General features: G+C 41.3%; 1 protein-coding gene across 1 annotated transcript in view; it reads right to left on the bottom strand.

Annotated features, from left to right (window-relative positions):
* Positions 1 to 18,899, bottom strand: part of LOC136882390 (popeye domain-containing protein 2-like) — a 157,111-nt gene that overhangs the window by 70,983 nt on the left and 67,229 nt on the right. Inside the window, exon 3 of the mRNA XM_067155052.2 lies at positions 1,550 to 1,876. Within this exon, the coding sequence (XP_067011153.2) occupies positions 1,550 to 1,876 (327 nt within the window). The remainder of the gene's footprint in view (positions 1 to 1,549; positions 1,877 to 18,899) is intronic.

Here is an 18,899-nt window from a genome sequence, read left to right as displayed (position 1 = left end):
TCTTTAAAAATACTGTAGGGGTAAGATACCTCTAGCACCCCAAGGGGTGCGAGTGGGGAGGTAGTGACATATAAAAATCAAAAATAGTGCCGAATCCACGATTTTTATGGTCGCTGAGATAAATAGTGACACTCCGGATGTTGTTTCAGTCCAGACATTAACATGAAAATGTCCAAATTGACTAAGATTATGGATGTGTATGTATGTTCCAGAACAGCTCTCAACCAAACTTGGTACACATATGACTTATCTGATAAGAAAGTACTGTGGACACCTTTAACACCCCTAAGAGAGGGAGTGACATGTAAAAATGATCGTAAAACGACCAATTAGTATTAGTGTGGAATCCATAGTTTTAGGGATCGCTGAGATGAATTGTGATACTCTGGATGCCGTTTATGCACAAGTTCAGCCTCCTTCGGCATGAAGGAAGAGAAGGGGTGAAAGAGGAAATATAACTGATCGAGATTAATGTTGAATTCACAGTTTATGCGGTCCCCAGGCTGACTGGTGACAGTTGGAATCGTGTACGTATCTATAACCCGACGCGTAAATAGATGTTATCACTTATTTCTGTTATTTATTGAAAGGATCAGATATTTGTCAGACAATACGGGCTGCCACAAAGGCACAGTTTGTTTACTGCGGAAGAAAATAATCTAATACTACAACTTTAAACACACAACTCTAAAACTATAAGATAGTTCGTAAATTATCAATCAACATCACAATAAAGAAATCGACAGAAATTATTCACTTCACTCATAATTAGCAGACAATAAAGATCACAGAAATAATACGTTTCCCGGGCAACGCCAGATAATACAGCTGGATATACATGGTGAAGTCGAACTACATCGACAAACTTTCGGTGGATGTTCAGGAATACCTTCTGAGTATATTGGCATAAGGGAGTAATAATGATTTGTATTTACTTTGTACTCATCTTTCACTGGTTGTGTAAATAGTTTATATGTTGTCATTATTCATCATACGCCAAATAAATAAATAAGGGAGTAATAATGTAAATACGATTTATTCGGTTTGTTACCCCAGTCACCCTAGTTTCTGTACAAATATCTTCATATCAGTGAAAAAGCCAAACCAAACCAAACCTAAACGTACACTATAAAACACAGAGTAGTGCAATAATCATCAGATGAAACACGCGACGCGTAAATACATGCTATCACTTATTTTTGTTATTTATTGAAAGGATCAGATATGATGTAGATGTTGATTCCCATAGGGAACCTAAAATATTTGTCCTGAATGAGTAAATTTATAATACAGGTCGACGCCTCGAACAAATAGCGTTAAACAAAAACATTTGGGCATATTATTAAGGACTAATGTGTTTGTCATACTATGTTTCCCTTTAGTATTCATTTTCACTGCTACAGAATTCTTTTTAATACACCCCATTTTTCTATGTTTAAAGCTGTAGGTACCCAATATACTCAGCCTTCTGAACAACATCCGGCAGTTTGCCGGTGGAGTTTGGCTTCACCCTATATAATAAACATTCAAGATACAGAGAAGAACTTACTTGCCACGCAGAAGGACGGAGAGCCGTTCGTCTGCTGATGTCACTTCCTCCACGGCGTATGTCTCCCCAGGCTCCAGACGTAGCACTTGACCTTCTTTCGTGAGTTCCTTGAAGTGCTTTTTGCTGACTCGAAGGGGTTTAAATAGCTTCAGGTACAACTCGGTGAGTTCCAGCGACAGAGGAGGGGGCAGGAAGCGGCATGCGAGAAGGGCTGTGTGGAGTGCGTTCAGGAACACCAGCCCCACGTTCCAGGCGAACACATCAGGAGAACACACGTGGATACCGGCCCATAGCGCCGACAGGAAGAAGCCGACACACAGCAGCGCTCTGCAAGTACATATGACATTCTGCATGTTGTGTACACACAAGTATGGCGGAGAGTAAAGCAGGTTCATGCACACGTTTGAACATGCCAAGTTTTAGGAATCAAAAATAGGAAGACTTTTTAGTTCTTAGATTTCACCGCATATATTGCGCCACGGTCTTGATAAAAAGACAACATAAAAGGCATCCATATCTACACTTACGAGGCGAATTGACCATTAAATTTAAAATCTTAAACTATGAAAACAAAAATAGCTACAAGAAAATGTAACAAACACAGAACAAAATGCATATTAGTTTCCTTTATTATACTGTAACTTGAACGGAAATTCAATTTTATAGATATCTCTGAACACATGGAGATAGCGTTTATTATATTTTGTGGCCATAATGTGAAGAGAAAATACCAGAAACTGTCACCGACACAGTTCTCTGAAATACACTCAACCCATTAAAATTATGAACTAAGAATTAACACAAATGCACTTAAATACGCGAAACTAAGACCATCTTAACGGCTGCCCACAGTAGGGTTCGAACACACTGTCTTTCGAATGAAAGCTGATAGCTACGTGACCCAAACCGCACAGCCACCTACTCAGTGTGCAATTTCTCAATGTTTATCAGACTGTAGTATTAAGTTATATAAGTTATGACTCTTTTTCAACCACGAATATGTCCGACTCGTTGGCTGAACGGTCAGCCTACTGGCCTTCGGTTCAGAGGGTCCCGGGTTCGATTCCCGGCCGGGTCGGGGTTTTTAATCTTCATTGGTTAATTCCAATGGCCCGGGGACTGGGTGTTTGTGCTGTCCCCAACATCCCTGCAACTCACACACCACACATAACACTATCCTCCACCACAATAACACGTAGTTATCTACACATGGCAGATGCCGCCCACTTTCGTCGGAGGGTCTGCCTTACAAGGGCTGCACTCGGCTAGAAATAGCCACACGAAATAAAAAAAATTAACCACGAATATCAAAAATTGTATGCTCTCTCACTGTGTAAATACTGGCCGTATGATATTCCTAGCCGAGGCCGAACACCATTAGTAGTAAAAAGGGTATGGTTATCTTTTTAGACTCGGGGTCTATCTGTAGTTATCTCCATCAGTTTCCCGACACCATTATAACCATGAAAATCAGCGGTTGTCTGTGTATACTAGCTCTGTAACCTAATCCCAATGTGCGCTTTCTTCCCGTAAGTAAGAGCTTGAGAAAATCTCGTATAAAGTGAACGCCGTTCTACTTCTCAGTCCAGAATTAAAATCCTTGAATTAGCCGGAAGTCTGCCTCTGTGGTGTAGTGATTAGTATGATTAGCTGCCACCCCCGGAGGCCCGGGTTTCATTCCCGACTCTGCCACAACATTTGAAAAGTGGTACGAGGGCTAGAACGGAGTCCACTCAGCCTCGGAAGGTTAAATGAGTAGATGTGGGTTTGATTCCCACCTAAGCCATCCTGGAAGTGGTTTTCCGTGGTTTCCCACTCCTCCAGGCAAATGCCGGGATGGTACCTAACTTAAGGTCACGGCCGCTTCCTTCCCTCTGCCTTATCTCTCCCTTCCAATCTCCTCCCTCTCCCATAAGGCCACTGTTTAGAATGGCAGGTGAGGCCACCTGGGAGAGGTACCGTCCTCCTTCCCAGTTGTATTCCTCTGACAGAAAGTCACACGCTCGTGGACACTGCCCTTGAGGCGGTAGAGGTGGCATCCTTCACCGAGTCCGAGGGTAAAACCAACCCTGGAGGGTAAATAGATTAAGAAAGGAAGAAAGAAAGAAAGAAAGAAAGAAAGAAAGAAAGAAAGAAAGAATAATAATAATCAGATTAGTATTATATTTGCTGGGATGAGTGGCTCAGACGGTTGAAGCGCTGGCCTTCTAACCCCAACTTGGCAGGTTGGATCCTGGCTCAGTCCGGTGGTATGTGAAGGTGCTCAAATTCGCCAGCCTTGTGTCAGTAGATCTACTGGCACGTAAAAGAACTCCTGCGGATCTAAATTCCGGCACCTCAGCGTCTCCGAAAACCGTCAAAGTAGATAGTGCGACGTAAAAGCAGTAACGTTATTGTCAGTGTTATATTTACGAAGTCTAGAATGTCTTTCATTTTGTGACAATTCTTGAGCCTTACATTATTTTGTGGATACACTCATTTATCTTTCGATTTATCGAAACTCATTATCTCTTCTGTGTCCTGCTCGATGACTAAATGGTTAGCGTGCTGGCCTTTGGTCCAAGGGGTTCGATTCCTGGCCTTGTCGGCGATTTTAACCTTCGTTGGTTAATTCCGGTGGTTCGGGGGCTGGCTGTGTGTGTCTGTGTGTGTATGTGTGTGTGTGTGTGCCGTCTTCAGCATTATAATTCGACATAGGTAGGGCCCCATCCTCACAGACGTTATCTCGAAGACCTGCACCAGACCTCTCAAGAGGCCACACGTCATTATTATTATTATTATTATTATTATTATTATTATTATTATTATTATTATTATTATTATTATTTCCCCTATGCATGGAGTCAAGGGATGCATTATCTCTAACCCCTGCATTTCGCAAGAGGCTAATAAGAGGGGACAACCAAAAAATCTGTACTTGTTCTTTCCTATTCTAAGCCCTCTTAAACGTATAGGCCTACTTTTTCGTGTAGCGAAGCAAACATATGAACCACAAAAGTATGTGAATATGTTCGTTTTTTTATTTCTAAAAATTACAGTCCTTTTCTTAAGCATGGTTATCCGATCGATTAAATTAGCGGATCGCCTTTTTCTAACATTACGAGAGCTAATGTGAGTCAATGCAGAGTTTAACGTAAGCCCTTATAACTATATTCGGTGTGGACATTTTTCAAAAAGGGTATTGAACCAAGGAACACATGACAGAAAAATTATGTACATAAGCTAATTTGGCTAGGATTTGAATAAAAAAGGGAACGAGTAAAAAAAAAACAAGCGATTATGGGCAGTTTTTCCGGAATTGCATTTAGGCCGGAAGTGATCTTCGAAATTTGCTTTTATAGTTTGATAGAGATAACCAAGATTTATAAATCGAATCCTTTCCGGGCTTTTTATCCCTTCAACTTTCGGCACAATTGAGGAAATTGCTTAATTGTACATTTTTCACAGTATGGGGACCCTAAGAAATGTCTTCAGCATAGAAATGCGAAGAACATAGAAGTAAATAACTTACTTCTAATGTTCCACTGTAGTTGGATTCCTAAAGGAAAGCAAGTTCCACCAAGAATATGTGGAGCTATTTTGTAACTTTATCCTGCGAGAGGAGGGTGATCTTAGCTGTAACATGACGTCGCCTACGGGTTTCGTTTCCTTGGCAACGGCGCATCCGACTGAAGCTTCGAAACTTCAGCCACTTTCTATCTTGGCCGTATCATATCTCCCACCACCGTCCTCACCAGCGCCAGTAATCAGGAAGATTCTATTACGTAATCAGATTAAACGCCCGTTTCCCCGGATGGTTGAGTTCTCTTAGGATTACTATTCCCTGCAGCAGCCGAGTAAATAGAGGAACGATATTTAATTGTTATTAAACCAGTCGTGAAGAGAAATTTCATTCATAACCCTACCTTGTGTTTGATACAGCCTTTGAATATTAACTTGCCCTACCATGCCTGTTTTTTTCGTTGTTGTACGCTGAGTCTTCGCGATGAGGACTTGTTAAAGCACACGAAGGAGTCATTCATGGTTCAACCAATAGAAAGAATTATATATGTTACTTCAATCAATTAAAGATCCAGCGAGCAAGTGGCCGCATTGTTTGGGTCACGTAGCTATCAGCTTGCATTCGGGAGCTACTGGATTCGGACCCCACGCTGGAAGCCCTGAAGATTATTTTCCGTGGTTACAAATTTTCACAGCAGGTAAATGCTGGGGCTGTACCTTAATTAAGACCACGGTCGCTTCCTTCCCATTTCTAGCCTTGCCCTATGCCATCGTCGCCGTAAGATCTATCTTTGTCGGTGCGACGTCAAGCAAATTTAAAAAATAAAGACACTAATTAGTTCTCATCTACGTAAAGAGTTAGCACAGAAACTGTTCCTCCCTACTACTTCTAAAATCTGAGGCTTGTACTTCACTCTAAATATTTCCTAGTTCGCCTTATTATAGTGTCATCGTTGGTTAACTGCGGTTTTCTCATAACTGCACAAATTTCAAAATGTGGACGACAATAACTCAAAAAAAAAAGTTCAAAGTGTGTGAGTAAGTGTGTCTTGTCCTTGTAGTTACAGGTTACTCTTCATCACAGACATGACTATACGACATAAGCATCGACATATCTGACCTATTTCGTACATAGTTAATCATTATAATTGTTGTTTCGCATTTCTCTTAACGTTTGTTGTTTATTGATTCAAAAAATATAGTTCTAAATAAAATATACTATCAGTAATGAAAAGAAGCGAATCAGTGACAAATCAAGTAATAAATTAAAAAAAAGGATTTATAATAGATCAAACACAATGGCAAATCAGTGCTAGCTAGTTGCTTTACGTCGCACCGACACAGAGAGGTCTTATGGCGACGATGGGACCGGAAAGGCCTAGGAATGGAAAGGAAGCAGCCGTGGCCTTAATTAAAGTACAGCCCCAGAATTTACCTGGTGTGAAAATGGGAAACCACGGAAAACCATCTTCAGGGCTGCCGGCAGCGGGGTTCGAACCCACTATCTGCCGGATGCGAGCTCACAGCTGCAAATAAGTGCAGGAAGAAGGGGAGCTACAGGACAAGGACAAATATGAAAACACAAATCTCCAAATCTTAGTACACTGCCGTTACATAATTGAGCTCTCTACTCATCAATCCCAATCCATGATTGTACATCCATTGCTTCTCAGCCCTCGCCAAGCTCGCTTCTGCTTCCAAGCTTCATCAAGAGGGAAGTCATCAACTCTCGGCGAGAGGCTATTTTAACAGGCCTTTATCTTGACGTGGGATGCGAAGGATTAGAGGAATGTCCGCTAAAAGCAAGGAAAATGATAAAGATAAATCAGATGGTAATAAATAGGGACAAATGACAAATAAAGAAAACCAGTCATGTCCTTGTCCCGAGGTAGTGCAGCTATTTTCAGGCACACCCTCAATGGAAGTGAGCTGCATGCACTATTTTAACCATATCCCAGCCCTCCTGCCATTCTGAAATTTCTGGCACTACCGAGAATCGAACTCTGAATCTCGACGACTGCAGCTAATAGCGCTAACAGTTACGCTACGGAGGCGGATAGGACAAATAAAGAAAGAGAATAAATAAAAAGGATCACATAATAGGATAAAGATAATGGCAAATCAGTGTGAAAATACGGGGGGGGGGGGGGCACTCGGGAGAGGCGCAGAATTCAACAAAGAATATGTGTGACCAGTCGTGCAGAATGGGACCTACAGCAGGAATTTCCATTTTTGAGATATTTGGGGTCTGCCTCTGTGGTGTAGTGGTTAGCGTGATTAGCTGCCACCCGCGGAGGCCCGGGTTCGATTCCCGGCTCTGCCACGACGTTTGAAAAATGGTACGAAGGTTGGAACGGGGTTCACTCAGTCTCGAGAGGTCAACTAAGTAGAGGGGGGTGCGATTTCCACCTCAGCCATCCTCGAAGTGGTTTTCCGTGGTTTCTCACTTCTCCTGCAGGCAAGTGTCGGGATGGTACCTAACTTACGTCTACGGCCGCTTCCTTCCCTCTTCCTTGTCTACCCGAAGAAAGAAAGAAAGAAAGAAAGAAAGAAAGAAAGAAAGAAAGAAAGAAAGAAAGAAAGAAAGAAAGAAAGAGATGTTTTTTTTTTTGCAATGGGCTTTACGTCGCACCGACACAGATAGGTCTTATGGCGACGATGGGATAGGAAAGGCCTAGGAGTTGGAAGGAAGCGGCCGTGGCCTTAATTAAGGTACAGCCCCAGCATTCGCCTGGTGTGAAAATGGGAAACCACGGTAAACCATTTTCAGGGCTGCCGATAGTGGGATTCGAACCTACTAGCTCCCGGATGCAAGCTCATGATAGGGTTCTAAAACTGGTGTAAGATACTGAACATTTAAACAATTATTTAATGTTTCTAGGTGCAGTACTTCAGGAGTAGTTAGTAGGACATAAAAGCAATCAAATTAATACTTCAGAATATATTAATTACTGACTGTTAACATTAAGAAAACCGTATTTGAAAAAAAAAACGCGCTTAAGGTTTTTTTTACTTATTTTCTTACTAATTGTACCCAAATTCCATGGAATCTAGTGGCACAGAATCAAACTGCTTCATAACCTAATTTATTAGGAAAACTCATAAGTAGTGCAAGAAACCAAAACATACAAATACGAATTTTACACCCCAGACACTCCCTTCAGCTCAGCTGAAAATCATTTTCCATTCAAATCAAAATATTCTTACATCTTCTTGCAGTTCTTGATGTTATTTTAAGGGGTGTAAATTTATGGTTATAGATATGTTTGTTCTTTACAAAGTTTTTCCATCTAAAAGTTCTTTCCAAGAAAGCGAATGATATGAAACCGTGATTTATAGGGTCAGAGTTGAAAGAGTTTTATGATATTTCTCAAGGTGATATGCTGGTACCAAACGAGAATAGGAAAAGAGATGAGAGATGGTTTCGTAAGAATATGTGATCCACTTGAATCCTTAATGGAAAGCAGACATGCTAGAATTGCATTAGATGTGCTGTCTGCTGGCAAGTGTTGCATGCCGACATAGCATCACCAGTACGTTTGTTACTTATCTAAAGTACCGTACTCGACAATGTAAGACACAATACCCATCTGAAAGAACATTACTCGAATAATCATGACGAGCTTCGTCTACTTTGTATCGCAGTTGTACCTAGAAGTGCTTTATCACCGAGCTCGATAGCTGCAGTCGCTTAAGTGCGGCCAGTATCCAGTATTCGGGAGACAGTAGGTACGAACCACACTGTCGGCAGCCCTGAAAATGGTTTTCCGTGATTTCCCATTTTCACACCAGGCAAATGCTGGGGCTGTACCTTAATTAAGGCCACGGCCGCTTCCTTCCCACTCCTAGCCCTTTCCCGTCCCATCGTCGTCATAAGACCTATCTGTGTCGGTGCGACGTAAACCAACTAGCAAACAAAAAAGAAGTGTTTATCGGCAACGATAATCCAGTGATAGGTGAATTAGCTTCGCTTTTGTCGTCCGCTTCGTAGCCTTCTGTACTCAAGGTTGCAGGAGCACATAACAACTGTATTGGTTGTGCTTCAGTACTTGAGGCCAAAGACTTTCGCGTTAAAGAACATGGAGTACCACAAGGTCACACTTCGGGTCCTTTTATATTTTTTGTGTACGTAAATGTATTAACTTATAATATCATCCCTAATGCATCTCTAGTTTCATTATACTGCTGAAGAGCTTAAGGTACTAAGTAGGGAAAAATTGGGTCTGGCATTTGAATAAGGTCGACAAGTAAGTTATTTATAAGTTATAACAAGACTAACACTACTCTTGGGACACTGTAGTCGGATTTGTGAAGTTATGCATCTCCGAAGAAAAGGCATTACGTATTACAACAACTTTTCTATGCCTGCCTACTATAGATCTCTCCTTATAAATCTGCCTGACATGGCTGTTGTGAACACATAAATGTCTATAAACCACTTCTTAGGGTACATGAAGCACCCGATAAAATCAAATGCGTAATTCATGTTGACAAAGCGATGTGCCTCGTTATAGGCTACTAAAGTCAGACTATAGCTACTTCATAGTTCAGTTAAAATGTTTTCTAAATTGTCTTCGGGATCTAAAAGATCTATCATTTAGGATATTCTATTTAAATGTAAGCATAAAATGTGATCAATCATGTATCAGTTATATTCTTTGCGGAAATATTTGTTATATGTTGAAATTTCATCTCTTTGAACATGTGCTTGTACAATTATGGTTTTACTTTCCTGACGATATCGATTGCACGAAACATAAATAATGATTTATATTCTATTCTTTCAGACGGAATTTTAGGGATAAAGAGAGTCTCATAAAATGTACAGCAATAGAGATGGTCATTAATGATTGCCATTTGTTTAATGGGAAGTGCAAGAAAACATCATCAATTAGAAAAGCAAAAATCGAAAGAATTCCTCCAAGAGCAAAATAAATAGGTGCTATTATTCAAAGAATGAAGATACCGGAAACGGGAAAGGAAAAGCAAGCAAAGACGTGAAAATAAAGGACTCGTCTTCATTTGATTTTTGCTGTGTGCTTAATGTCGCTCAAATGCAAATAGGTTTATGATGACGCGATGATAGGAAGGATCTGGGGCTAGGAAGGAAGCGGACGTACTTTAACTTTTTTTACAACTTGCTTTACATCGCACTGACACAGACAGGCATTATGGCGACGGTGGGATAGGAAAGGCCTAGGAGTGGGTAGGAATTGGCCGTGGCCTTAATTAAGGTACAGCCCCAGTATTTGCCTGGTGTGAAAATGGGAAACCGCGGAAAACCGTCTTCAGGGCTGCGGACAGTGGGGCGGGAACCCACTATTTCCCGGATGCAAGTTCACAGCTGCGCGCCCCTGACCGCACGGCCAACTCGCCCGGTAGGCTTTAATTATGGTACAGCCGATATATTTACCTAGTGTATAAATAGGAAATTATGTGAAACCATATCCAAATCTCTCACCGGCGAGGTTCCAACTAACCACCTCCCGACTGAAAGCTATTACTACGCGATATATTCCGCGTGTCCAACTCGCTCGTTAGTGAAAAGGCTCCTTAGGCGAACAAAACCCAATAATGTTGATATTGGAAGAGAAAAGGTGATCAAGAAAGTTTGGATAAGAAAGACGAAAGTGAAGAATAGCTCATGGAGGATATAGTTGAAGGGATGTTTCTTGCGGTCTAATTGCCCTTTTGTCCTTCAAAAATCAAACTGCGACTGTGAGGTTTGAGCCCGTGATATTAGGATCGGGAGACAGACATACTACAGCTGATCCACAAAGGGAGCACTTTTCCCTGTAATGAGTTATTTTTGCCGTACCCACTGAAAAGCATGTAACGGAAGTTTCTCCGTGTTATGTCGTTGTTTTCTTCCTCGGACTCAGCGAGGGATCCCACCTCTACCGCCTCAAGGGAAGTGTCCTCGACGTGAGACTTTGAATCGGGGGGTACAACTGGGAAGGAGGATCAGTACCTCGCCCAGGTGGTTTCACCCTCTATGCTAGACATGGGCCTTGTGGGAGGTTGGGAAGATCGGAAGGGGTAGACAAGGAAGAGGGCAGGAAGCGGCTGTGGTCTTAAGTTAGGTACCATACCACCATTTGCTTCGAGGAGAAGTGGGAAACCACGAAAACCCACTTCAAGGATGGCTGAGGTTGTAATCCAACCCCGTCTACTCAGTTGACCTCCCGAGGCTGAGTGGACCACGTTCCAGCTTTCGTACCACTTTCAAATTTCGTGGCAGAGCCGGGCATCGAACCTGAGCCTCCACGGGTGGCAGCTAATCGCACTAACCACCACACCACAGAGGTGGACCGAATAAAAGTTGATAATCAGTATCACAACTGGAACAATGTGTGACTTGGTGATCCATTCCAATCGTGGAACTGAGAAATTGTGAGTTTTGTGTTACTTAGCTGTATAGTTATTTTATCCACTCAATATTAACATTTATTATTTATTATCTGAAGAAACATACTTTAATCTATTTATGAATATTGCATTGAGAATATTGGTTTATAATTCCAACAACGTATTGGGTCACTTCATCCTTGAAGATACAAATAAATAATGTTTCAATGTTTCTTTATATAACTGTGTTGGTTTGTGTTAGTTTCGTTTGCAAATTTAACTCAGTACTACTTAAAATGTCGCTTGTGTAAACAAGATGGTAGATTTATGTTTGAATTTAAATTTTGTTGTTTGAGATTCGAACCGGGGTTGCTTTGATGAGGCCAGAGATAATTCCACGCTTCAGTCAGTTAGGCAGTCAGTTAGTCAATACGTCTGTCTTTCCCTGATCTTCATATCTGTGTTTCCTCCAAAATATTCTCGTTATTTCTTATGAGGAAAATGTTTCTCGAAACTTCAATTTTAAAATTTGACAGCAGGGAGAGCACGGTAAGGTTTCGATATTATGTTCACAATGATGCAACCAAATACTCCACAAGCAAAACGAGCAATAACTCAAATTTGTTAAGTATTCTTCCGACAAAGTCAATTTTTTTAGTCACTGTCTCAATTGAAACATTTATCCGTGGTGTCAATGGTGCTTTGACGTTGAAAAAAAAAAAGCGTGAGAAAATTCTAATTCATTATCTCTCTTTTGGGTCAATTCCCGTCTAGGAAGCCTAGAATTACGGCCGGGATGATTTGTCGTGCTGACCACAAGACACTTCATAATCTGCATGCCTTCGAGCAGAGCAGCGGTCGTTTGGTAGGCCATGGCCCTTCGGGGCTGTTGCGCCATGGGTTTTGGGTTTGGCTTGGATCAATGATAAAGTATCACCCTACCAATCCGAATATCGTGGGTTCAAGCATGGTGGACGTTGTCGGACTTATGAAAGACTGATAAAACCTATTCGGCACTCCATGCAGTACGATCCCTGCTAATAATTTCAGCGCTTGCCTCACCAAATTAATTGAAAACTCAGCACTAAGACGGATGGATGGATTAAAGGAATTAATATTAACTCGTAAGAATTAAGTGTTAGACGAAATTCTCCCTATTTCGAATCTCGGTGCCTTTTTCCATCATTTACATCTGTTTAGGGGAGTCCCCTGCCTGAAAATTCAATATTACATCTATCGCCGAAGTTCTGAGTTCGTGGACGCCGTCACGAATTTAAAAGAGAGCACGAGGTGCGTTTCGCACTTTTGCATGTGATTGAGAACATTAATAATAATAATAATTTCGTGTGGCTATTTCTAGCCGAGTGCAGCCCTTGTAAGGCAGACCCTCCGATGAGGGTGGGCGGCATCTGCCATGTGTACGTAGCTGCGTGTTATTGTGGTGGAGGATAGTGTTATGTGTGGTGAGTGAGTTTGCAGGGATGTTGGAGACAGCACAAACACCCAGCCCCCGGGCCATTGGAATTAACCAATCAAGATTAAAATCCCTGACCCGGCCAGGAATCGAACCCGGGACCCTCTGAACCGAAGGCCAGTACGCTGACCATTCAGGCAGCGAGTCGGACATTGAGAACATTGACCGAAAGCATTGGTTGAAAACGTTAAAGTTGTGGTCTTCCAACTTAGCTCCACTTGGCTTCTGGTTCTAGGATGTATTGTAGTTGATTGTGTGTTTAACATATAGTATATTGCTTCCTAATTCGCAATAATATGCCGGACTGAGTGGCTCAGGCGGTTGAGGCGGTGGCCTTCTGACCCCAGCTTGGCAGGTTCGATCCTGGCTCAGTCCGGTAGTATTTGAAGGTGCTCAAATACGTCAGCCTCGTGTCGGTAGATTTACGGGCACGTAAAAGAACTCCTGCCGGACAAAATTCCGGCACCTTGGTGTATCCAAAAACCGTAAAAATGTAGTTAGTGCGACGTAAAAGCAATTATCATTGCTGTTACTTATTAATAACCATTTACTCCAAGAAATTGTGAGAATAAATAGACCACCTCATAGAATAAATAACTAGTTGAATAGCCATCGACGCGAATGGCAAAGAATTAAAATAGGGAAATATGTTTTTCAAAACATCTCTACAATCCCTGCTCTGCCTGGCATAACCAGGCCAGAAACCGTTTATGGAATTTAAACTTGAGCGGTCTCCAGAGGCTGTCATATCTTCTGCGAGAGGAGTACATCGTTTCTCCATGAACTCGTAACTGGTACAAGCAGTCGCTCGACAATAATATTTCATATGCTTTACCCCAACTGAAGTTAATTCCTCAATTATCGATAATTGGTGGTTTTGTTATCGTATTTGCTGGCGCATCAGTTTAGACTTCTTCGTATTGTGTGTTTTGTCAGTCAATGGGCGTGAGTAATGAGTAGATTATTATTTGAATGCGCAATTAATTTCCACTACATTGAACGTCCATTTGACCTTTCTGTATGGGGTTGTGGTGGGTGCGGCTGATTTATTTAGGTCACGGACCGTATTTATCTCCTTCCTTTTAATATCTGCTTACTATTCTTTGAAAACTAAATGGAACTTTTACCAAACGAGGTATCCATATTTTATCGTGGCATATTGTTATTTTATAAAGGCGTTACTCTAGCAGGAAGATTGAAATTTAACATGCAAAAACGAAAAAACGTTTTTGTACCACCTGTGAAGTATACACATCATGACACCTAACATAAAAATGGACCTCTGTCATGAAATTATAATACACTTACTCTAATTTCCGCTCAGCAAACTAGATTACACCCGTGGTCTCTCTGCTGAAGTTCCCTACGTTGATTTTGAGAACATGGTATTGGATAGCAGTTCCTTCTTCTCAAATACATCCTTAGTTTTAGCATACCACCCACAAGGTCATATATCCCTTCTCGGAAATCGAATTAGTAGATTTATAAATGCAAGTACAACAATAGAATTTTTGGCAATCAAATCATCGCTGTTAATTCTTTGCTAAATGACGCTGCTAAGGTAGCCTTGCACGTTTATTCGCTTTCAGATGATGCATGAGAATGTGTGGGGGACGGCCAGCCGAAAGGACTGGAGTGTCTGTGGGCGAGCGAGCAGCGCGTTCCTGATGCCACAGTGCAGTTGCAAGCGGGCCCTAATAAAATGATGGCCCTATATAAGTCATATCCAGTTAAGGAGTTAAATGTCCCACGAATTATACTTTGAAACACCACACAAGTCTTGCAGTGTTAAAATGAATTAATGCTGTGAATACCGTGTAATATGCAGTATATGTAATGATCATACTTCTTTGTATAGGCTCTCAATACCGAAATCATTATTACGACCAGATATATACTGGATGTTTTAAAATTATAGGTAAAACCTGTAGAGGTACGCAAAGGACACTGAAATAAGGAGACAAGTCTGTGTTTATACGAGGATTGGGACAAAAGTCATGGCAACTATTTTTTTCTTGTAGATAAGTGAACGGATCACAAACATATGTGCGTCTCGTGTGGAAGTTATGCAGGCATAGTGTGTATGTAGAACAACAGAAGGCTCTGTGATAGCTGGTAGTAGCGCAGCGAGGGCTGTGAAATCAGTTAGTTGGTGAGTGTCGTGCGAGATGGAAGTAACCCGTGTTGAGCAGCGCGCTTACATCAAAATAGCCGTTCTCCTTGGGAGAAAGGCGATGGAATGTCACAGTGAATTAGTGGAAGCCCTTGGGAATAATGCCCTACCATACCGTACAGTAGCACGGTGGGTAGGAAAGTTTCAGCAGGGACGTGTGTCAACCAGTGATGAGCAACGTACTCTCCCGACATTTCGCCCTGTGACTTTGATCTCATTCGAAAATTTAAGGAATCACTACGTGCTAAGCGGTTTGCAACACGAGAGGACATTGCTAATGCTGTGCGCCAACAGGTGATCCGATTCACACATGGTGTGGCAAATGCTGAGGCAGATGGTATTCAGCGCCTCCCATATCGTTGGCAGAGTGTGGTGTCAGTAGCAGGGGACTACTTTGAGGGTCTTTAGGCCCAGGTTTGTCACGTCAACTTTATGTGTACTGTGTTGTCATTCTTTTGCACTGGGAAGGCCACATTGCCCTGTATAGGCTACTACCGTAATAAATTAGTGTGTTATGATATTTCAGTGCTATTCATTGTCCACACATGAAGTTAACACCTTGTCCTTTCGCCTGTATATGTCACATTTTCCAACCGGACTGGCATCTTCAAGAAAAAAAATAGTTAACATGACTTTTGCCCCAACCCTCGTATACAGACCCGGAAATCAACCGTTTCAGACGTCATTACATTACAACATTATTCATGCATCATGGTCCAGGAACTAGACTCAGCACTAGATACCACTGGATACATATGAAGTTGTTGTCACAGTTTCTAACGAAAAATTGGCCGACAACTACTGTATTTCAGGAATGGATATGCAAACGTATGAGCTACCATGACCAATGGTACAAATGCTGCTGCAGATACAAGACGCCGTTGACATCCAATGCAGGGCCTAATCTTTGGAACATAAAGCTTGAACAACATTGCAACAGTTGCAGATATGATTACATCATACCTCAAGAATGATTAGTTTCCGGATCTATGTTTATTAGGAATTATTCCCTCCCTGCATACACTCCTGCATTATAACTTATTATTTTGTAATGCTAATTTGATATCCAAAACGCGTGTTTGTATTTTTTAGTTATTGGAAGGTACAACCGAGTTTGTCGTCTTCAATAAATGTAACAATTTCCATGGTAGGTCCCACTCAGAATGATAACGAATTACACAGTAGTCTATAATAATATCATTACACTGCATCAGATAGTTCAATCCAATGGCACTGGAAATTGGTGAATTAGTGGATTTATAAAAGCAAGTACAACAATAGAATTTTTGGCAATCAAATTAGCTTTACATCGCTGTTAATACTATAAGCTTCGAACCAATATGTGCAACAAAAGCAGATTAAGCATGATTGTAAATTAGGCATTTTTTACTCTAGCAAGATTACAGATATAAAGCTGCTCTTTTTGTTATTATATGTAACCAGTTTCACTACAAACAGATAAAACACACACGTGTATTCCATGTACGAAAAACGCTGTCCAGTGATTACACGCCGTGATTGTGTTAAGTCGGATCAGAAAAGGTGCATCTTTGAACTCCAAACGACTGTCTACTTTAGATCGTAGGTTTGAAAATCACACACAAGTATTGCTGAACTTCGACAATTTATTGTTTCCACCTCCTCCAAATTAATATGTGGCTAATGGAGCAGTAAATCAAAACTCTAGACCCTGAAGAGGGAAATACCAATGACATCGACTGCCAGGTATTTTTGTATTTATTGTATTTATTCTTCCTCAAATGACTGAGGTCGCCAAACCGACAAAGAATATCATACAATATAAATTTAGTATCTAATCTAATTACAATACAAAATTGAACATAAACAAAATTTTATTGATAATGTACAGAAAACAATCCTTAGTGAGAAAGAGCAAATATTATGCATTAATTGATTTCGTCAAGTGGGTGGAGCATAGAGGTGATGACTCAGGATCGATATGGAGGCTTTCAATGTTTGTATCCCCAGATCACAATCGTCTCATTCGGTACACCAAAGCGTCGTAAGTAGGTGACCACTAGTTTAGGAATGGTGACCCTTGCACGCAGCATGAGTCCTATGACCTCGATGTCCTCAAGGTTGTACTTATTGAGGTAATAGGAAATTGTTGGTGAATATATCATCTTTTTTTTCCTTCATCGACTTTAGCGGGCTGTGATGCATGTGATTCAAATCTGACTGTCGGATCGAGAATGAAACCTTTTTTTGCTCCCGGGTTTGAAGGCGATCATGTCGATTTCTCTTGTTCCACCATCAACTGCGAGCCTCTTCGTGTACTAGATACACTTTTCCACGTAGCGTATCTGCCAAGGAAGACCGGATGTGATGGTGTCTGGTGTTCGTAGGCATTCGCCGAGTGGGCAAGATCATAAGACGTGTATCAATGTTTCAATCTCACCGCATCGTCTGCAGTGGTTACCGTCTTTGGATCTGCCTAGTATGGCGCGGACAGGGGTTATATTCGCTGTCATTTTGAGAGCATCTTTACACTCTGAAGTTAAAGGGAGTATTTTCGTCAACCAAGGTATTAGAACGTATCTTTTTGACACGATCTTTGAGGACGTTATGTCTTCGCAAGAACTTTAATCTTGGTAAAGTTTCAGAAATTTGTTTTTAGGTAACAGAACAATATTGGTTAGGAGAATGCTATTTCATTTCAGAGACTCGGACTGCAACATGAGCTGGAAGGTATACATATGTTTATTTCCATATGGATTATTTCACAATAGCCTTAGGGTTCTTTAAGAATAACTAAGAGAAAAATTCTACCCGAGCTCAAAGAAACAGAGCGCCTTTATTACGGCAAAGGGAAAAGAACTTGCATGTTGATTACTGTTGGATATCGAGAGACACGTTCCTACAAGATCTACAAAAGGAAACTTCCCATAGAGAAGTCCAAAATCTCTTTGACAAGTTTATTAGCAATGCGACACTGTAATGTGCATCTCTCATTTTGGTTAATTCTCGCCCTGATATTAGAAGTCTTATGATTATATACTGTAATGATATACAACACGTACTGTAAAGTAAATTAATGGAATAGCTTTTTTCTATTAAGGAATGAGTGTCCAAAGAGTACGAGTAACCAAATATTCATGATATTCGTCTGTAAATCACTTCTTACTATTTGCTTTACGTCGCACCGACACAGATAGGTTTTATGGCGACGATGGGATAGGAAAGGCCTAGGAATGGGAAGGAAGCGACCGTGGCCTTAATTAAGGTACAGCCCCAGCATTTGCCTGGTGTGAAAATAGGAAATGACGGAAAACTATATTCAGGGCTGCCGACAGTGGGATTCGAACCCACTATATCCAAGATACAAGCTCACAACTGCGCGGCCCTAACCGCACGGCCAACTCGCCCGGTCTGCAAATCATTATAGCTGCGCCTACTTTTCTGAAAGTTTCTGATTTAACGTCCTATTACAGTAACTACTTTCAGTGTTTTCGAGGACGCCAAATTGCCGGAATTTTGTCCCGCAGAATTTCTCTTCAGTGCCAGTAAGTAAGTATTTGAGCACCTTCAAAAACCACAGAATCGAGCCGGGACTCAATCATCAACTTGAGCTCGAACTGTGTTCTGTTACTTTATTGACGATCTATACCAGTTCTTGCATTTTGGATACTTCTACTGTTTTCTATCTACGAGGAATATTTGTATATTAAGCACCACCTGCGAGGAAACCCATTTCTGAATCGTCGTTTGCACTTCGTCACCTGTGTAGGAACGCTTGCCATCGAGGAACTTCTTCAGGTGCAGGGAGAGGTGAAAGTCACTAGGTGCTGTTGAAACGCAAGCACTCGCCCAGTATTTTGATTGGTAGCAGTTCG

Source organism: Anabrus simplex, chromosome 1 (assembly GCF_040414725.1).
Source record: "Anabrus simplex isolate iqAnaSimp1 chromosome 1, ASM4041472v1, whole genome shotgun sequence".
In the NCBI taxonomy this organism is placed as follows: Eukaryota; Metazoa; Arthropoda; class Insecta; order Orthoptera; family Tettigoniidae; genus Anabrus; species Anabrus simplex.
The sequence above is the reverse complement of the archived record's forward strand: the minus strand, read 5'-3'. Positions and strand labels throughout refer to the sequence as shown.